The sequence below is a fragment of the Morus notabilis genome, unplaced genomic scaffold (assembly GCF_000414095.1).
Source record: "Morus notabilis unplaced genomic scaffold, ASM41409v2 Scaffold629, whole genome shotgun sequence".
Classification (NCBI taxonomy): domain Eukaryota; kingdom Viridiplantae; phylum Streptophyta; class Magnoliopsida; order Rosales; family Moraceae; genus Morus; species Morus notabilis.
The window spans coordinates 271,416-277,681 of record NW_010363794.1 but is presented as its reverse complement, the minus strand read 5'-3'; the positions used below and the strand labels follow the sequence as shown (position 1 = coordinate 277,681).

At 35.5% G+C, this 6,266-nt stretch overlaps 1 protein-coding gene across 1 annotated transcript; it reads left to right on the top strand.

Annotated features, from left to right (window-relative positions):
* Window positions 1–3,564: 3,564 nt before the first annotated feature.
* Window positions 3,565–5,402, top strand: LOC21397502 (chitinase 9). The gene is made up of 3 exons (XM_024170066.1): window positions 3,565–3,602; window positions 3,996–4,276; window positions 5,197–5,402. Exons 1-3 carry the CDS (start codon window positions 3,565–3,567, stop codon window positions 5,400–5,402), a joined length of 525 nt encoding a protein of 174 aa, XP_024025834.1.
* Window positions 5,403–6,266: the final 864 nt, after the last annotated feature.

Here is a 6,266-nt window from a genome sequence, read left to right as displayed (position 1 = left end):
ATTAAGCAACAATGGTATTTTATTAAGTACACCATTTCTATCTCCTTCAACCAAAAAGGTTAAAGCTTGAGATGAAATAAAATCTGGTGCTAAGTTCTTTTCTTTTCTTTCACGTTGACTTCTTCTCGGTTCGAAAGATGTCATAGACTCTTTCCTTTTATTAGTGGAGGTACCGGGAATGTCAACATATGGTTGATTAACATTAGATTCTAATTCAATGGAAGAATTAAGGCTAAACTTATTCTCAACAAATTCAACGTCTCTTGATTCAATAACATTAGAATCTAGATTCAATAATCTATAAGCCTTGGAATTTTTAGTATAACCTACGAAAACACTTCTAATACCTCTAGCTCCTAACTTTGATGATTCAGGGTCAATCATTCTATAAAAGGCTAGACAGCCCCACACCCTTAAATACATCAAGTTTAGTTTTCTTCCTTTCCATACTTCATATGGAGAGACATGTGTTTTCATAGATGTAATCCTATTATGAACATGACATGCTGTAAGTAAAGCTCCCCCCATAAATTATTAGGCAATTTAGCATTAAGAAGCATAGAGTTAATCATATCGGTAAAGATTCTATTCTTTCTTTTAGCCAATCCATTTTGTTGAGGAGTAAAAGGGGCGAACTTTTGGTGAATAATACCATGCTCTTCACAGAAAGCATCAAATTCATTTGAGAAATATTCACCACCTATATCACTTCAAACCATTTTGATCTTCTTGTCTTTTTGGTTCTCAATTTCAGCCTTGTAAATTTTAAATTTATCAAAGGCTTCATCTTTTGTTCTAAGTAAATACACATAAGTGTATCTAGAACAATCATCAATAAAAGTGATAAAGTATCTCTTTCCTCCTCTAGTCAAAATTCCATTATACTCACAAATATCGGTATGAATCATATCCAATATTTGAGTATTACATTCGGCTCTAGGAAAAGGTTTCTTAGTCATCTTTGCTTGTATACAAATTTCACACTTATCATTTTTAATATCTTTGCAATTAATCAAACCATGTTTAGACATATATTTCAAATATATAAAATTTAAGTGTGCTAAACGTGCATGCCAAACATCAAAAGAATCAACAATATAAAGAGAATTCACATCATCTTTATTATTAACACTCAGTTTGTACATGCCATCACAAGAATACCCTTTTCTCACAAAAATCCCATTCTTAGATACAATACAATTATTGCCCTCAAGTACAATCTTAAGCCCATTCTTACACATAAGACTAGCGGATACAAGATTTTTCCTTATATCAAGAACATGAAGAACATTGTTCAATGTAAGCTTCTTTCCGGAAGTAAAGTTAATCTCCACCACTCCTCTCCCGACAACTATCGCTGCATCATTATTCCCCATGAGAACCGTTTGTCCTTCCTTTTTCACTTTGTAAGATAAGAACATAGTCTTGTCATTACAAACGTGGATTATGGCTCCGGAATCAAGCCACCAATCGGAGGATCTAGATGCAGCCATGTTAGTTTCGGTAATCATGCCAATTTACAATTCTGAGACCATAGCACATATGTCTTCAGATTTCTCTTCAACGGCATTGGCATTGTTGGTGTTCACTTCTTCCTTTTTCGTCTTGTATCTGCAGTCATTTTGGCGATGGCCTTTCTTTCCACAAAAGAAACAATTTCCAAAAAATTTCTTTTGGCCATTACCGGGCTTTTTGAACTTCTTGTCATTATTGACTTTGAAGTTCTTTGAAAACTTACTAGCTTTTGCAACATTAACTTTAGAGGAATCTACATTTTTGTTCTTGGAATCACGAGACTTGGTCCCTTCTTCGATTCTCAAGTATTTTTGTAATTCCTCCAAAGTTATGTCATCTCTCCTATGATGGAGTTTCTTTCTATAACCATTCCAACTTTGAGAAAATTTAGCAATAATTGCCCCCACTTGGAATGATTCAAAAATCTCAACCTTCAATTCACGAAGCTTAGTAACAATGACTTGCAATTCATGTATTTGATCTAGAACGGATTTGGTATCAACCATGACAAATTTTAGAAATTTAAAGATGAGAAATTTGTCCGTACCTTCCTTCTCAGTTTTGTATTTGTATTCGAGAGCGTTCCAAATCTTCACCGGAGACTCCATCGAGTTGTAAAGATCGTAGAGCCTATCGGAGAGAGTGTTGAGAATATGACCCCGGCACATGATTTCATCATCTCCATGCTTCTTCCTTGCGGTCTTCAATTCTTCGGACTCATCCTCCTTTGGTTCAGAAAGTGGCTCCAATTTTGGATCAAGCACATAGGCGATCTTAAGCACGGTGAGAAGGAAGAACAACTTTCCCTTCCAACGGGTGAAGTTGGTACCATCAAAACGATCAAGTTGAACATTAGGATTAAGGAAAGACGTCATGTTCTTTTCAACCTCCATTGCAGCAAGTTAAAACCTTAAAGATTGTTTGAGAAATTCAGAATTGGGAGGATGAAAAGAATAGAGAAAGCAGAAAGAGGGTTTGAGGCGTATAGGAATACTTTCCTTTAAGGTTTTATTTGCCCTCACTTCTCAAAGTTTGCTAATGAGTTTTAAATGGCAAATTACCCCCAAGATACAACAAACCCTTGAACACAATATCCAGCAAAAAATATTGAGTTCCAGAACAATCATAATCTGTATTTTCTGAAGTCCATCAAATAAAGACAGGGATGCATCCATCCTCTTTAAGTGTTACAACCTTTCACATAAAGATACCTTTTCAATTTGAAGGTTATCTTTTATATGCTGATGCACTTATATTAATAGTTATTTCTATTGTTAATAAGTGTTCAGATATGTGAGAAAACATATCACAAATAGATGCAATGGTTCAAGACCTTTTCAGATCACTAAGACACACGAAAACACATTTTATGTTAACAATTTGCGCTGCAGCGGATGACATTCACGCTGCAGCGCTCGGGCTACGCAAAACAGACCCGAGAGGTCTGTTTTGTGTGCGCTGCAGCGCACGCTACTGTGCGCTGTAGCGCACGGGCTTAGCAAAACAGACCTGAGATGTCTGTTTTGCGCAGGCTGCAGCGCCCAAGCACGCTATAGCGCTGCAGCGCGCGCTTGTGCCCGCCCCCTCTTTCCAAATGTGTTTTAAGCCAATTTTTTTGTGCTATCAAAATTGAGAGATATATTACAATCTCTCTAATAAAAATGACTAGTGAAACTAAACGTGTGTTCGTGTCCAAAATCAGAGTCATTCGACAGCCTACTAGACGTCATCTTTATAATAAAAAAAGTGATCATCACAATTTTCACAATCAGGTCAAAGTATGCAAAAGGGAATAGAACGATTAAATAAGAGCCACGGCCCAATTGAGTTTATAAAAAAGGCATCAAATAGAGAAGCAGTAATGAAACAATAGCATCAACTAATCACGTTATAACGTGAAAAGGCAAAGGCAACGTAAGCAAGAACGACTCTTAAGTAACCAACTCAGACAAGGAATCAAGCCAAAAGACTCGACAGAAAATCTAAGAAGACTCACAATAAGCTAAATGACAACCAATTAAACAAACAAAAATCTAATAGACAGTAGCAATGCGGATAAACAATTCAGAAAGAGTGACCCATTACTTGTAATATTCTAAGTGCATGTGGGTTAAATTTGTTTCTAAGCAACTAAAGATAAGGAAATTGCATTATTAACATAATGACATCAAATAAAATATGTTGCACATAAAACTTTTTTATTTACAAAAAGTGCATGTATATTAATTAAAAATGACCACTCACGTAATCTTGTTCAGCTTGTTTTGTTTTGTGATTGGTATACATAACCCGGTAAAATTCAATGTCATCAACAAACTGATTAGTTTCCAGATTCATCTGTAGCAATATTTTGAATTAGAGTAAAAAATTTAAATAAAAATATATATAACTAATGGAAAATTTATATACCAGTTCTTCACGATCAGCAGTATAGGATTTTGATCCATGTGAACTGTTATAACCTTTGTTTGTTACTGCAGACATGGTTGCCAAAGCCAATGCGATGGCGATAGCGGTGGCAGTGGTGGAGCCGGTGGTGGCGGCGGTGGGGGTGGTGTCAGGAAACTCTTGTCCGAGGAGCTTTTCGAATTTGCTCTAAGGCATCGTAATGACCGTAATTGTCCCGCCCGTGGCTTCTACACCTATGATTCTTTCGTTGAGGCTTCAAAGGATTTTCCCGCTTTCGGCACAACCGGAGACAAAGCAAACCAGCTAGGGAAGATTGCCACGTTCCTGGCCCAAACTTCTCACGAAACTACTGGTACGTACAATTCGTTTAACTTTTCATTAATTTTGATCTTTTTTTGAGTTTCTGTTCATTTTTATTAAGTTCATGATATTTGACGTATAATAATATATTACGTGTAACAGTATTGATAGTAATTATCAAATGCCAACCATATGTATCTGTAGGGGTCTGGACAGGCGGACCAGCACATCCATATATATTTATGGACACATGCATTGCTTGCGATCCACACCCATGGCGATTCGATTATTGTGATCCTCATGATAGGGAATGTCCTTGTGTGCCCGGTCGGAAGTACTAAGGCCGAGGCCCTTTTCAACTCTCAGGGTAACCAATATTTACAACACATGCATATTGCACATATGTTCATAAAACTAATTTCGAACATGTTCATAAATTTGTCAAGACTCGTAACTTGAATAATTAATCATGATTTGACCAATATATGATTGTAGTCAATGATATGAAAGATATATATAAAAATTTGTTTTATGAAATTCGAATAATTAATGGAGATAGGAGATAATTGATATTAATAGCACTCACTAAACAAGACATTTATACGTTCAAATGAAGATCATAATTCATATGATCATATCATTATGTGCACGGTTAATTTGTTTTCTTTATTAATTTATAGATATAAAAAGTGGACAACTCACTATATTGACATAGCTAACACGTCATAATTAAGTTGACGTCTATATCCCGCCCTCACCAAGCCACCCATGCATTCACATATTATTTTGTTTAAAAAAAACAATAAGTTATGACAATTATTTTTTAATTATTTAAATTTATTCAATACTTCAAGAATGTTTTCGCCATTGAAATTCAGTAACTATAATTATAATGTGGCCGGAGAAGCCCTTGACCTAGACCTTCTGGGAAGCCCAGACCTATTGGAGAAAGACTCAAAAATTTCCTTTAAGACGGCATTCTGGTCCTGGATGACGCCAAGACGCGGAATGCCATCGCCCCACGATGTCATGATCAGAGATTGGACTCCGAAATTTACCGACATATAGTTGCTGGACGCATTCCCGAATATGGTGCTGTCACAAACATTATCGAGGCGGCGGGCCGTGTGGTTATGGATCGGAGCGCCGAGACAGAGACGCTGTTGGGTTCTATCTAAGAATGTGTGATCTGTTGAAGGTTGATCCTGGGACAACCTACGTTGCGGCCGCCAGGTTCCTTTTGACGACGACCGACGTCGTCCCTGGGCTAATGAGTAATTAGAATATTATAATAATTATGTGATCACCGTACATTGCTAGGGTTTGGTGCTGTCTCCTCGTTTTTTCTTTGGCGATCGTTTAGATTAATGTTTTGTGGGTGAATAATATTATTTGGTCTAGTTACACCGGTAATTAATTATAGGGATATAAAACCTTTGTTATCGTACATGATATTTTTAAATTATGTATAATACTTGTCGTGTGTACTTTGACGGGCCAAAAAAAGTGTGTGAACAAAGGACGTACGTGTTGTGTCTTTAAATGTACTACAAGTGAATAAGTGTCTTTAAATGTCTTTATATGCTAAACCCAAACCAGAGATTTGCTTTGGGAGCAAGTTTTTTTTATATATACTCTCTCTTTCTATTTCGAGTTTTTATCTCTTTTTTTCTTCTTCAAAATAGCCGATTAGTAAGTTTAACTAATGGGTGGTTCTATTCACACCTTTTTTTTACTCTCTACACCCGTTTTCTAACTACACACCTCACATAATTTTAAAAGATTAAATTTACTTTTTACACACTCTTATTAGCCCAGAATTACCTTAACTATTTTAATAAGATTATTAATTTTTTGACCACTACATTTTTCTATTTACACCCGCCATTTTATTTTAATTTTATTTAAAAAAATAAAATTTCATAATAAAAAAAGAAATGAAAAGAAAAAAGAAAAAAGAGAAATAAACAATATTAATAAGAAAAAAATCAAAACAACTCAAAATAATTTATAAAAAGTTAAACAGAACATCAATATAATTA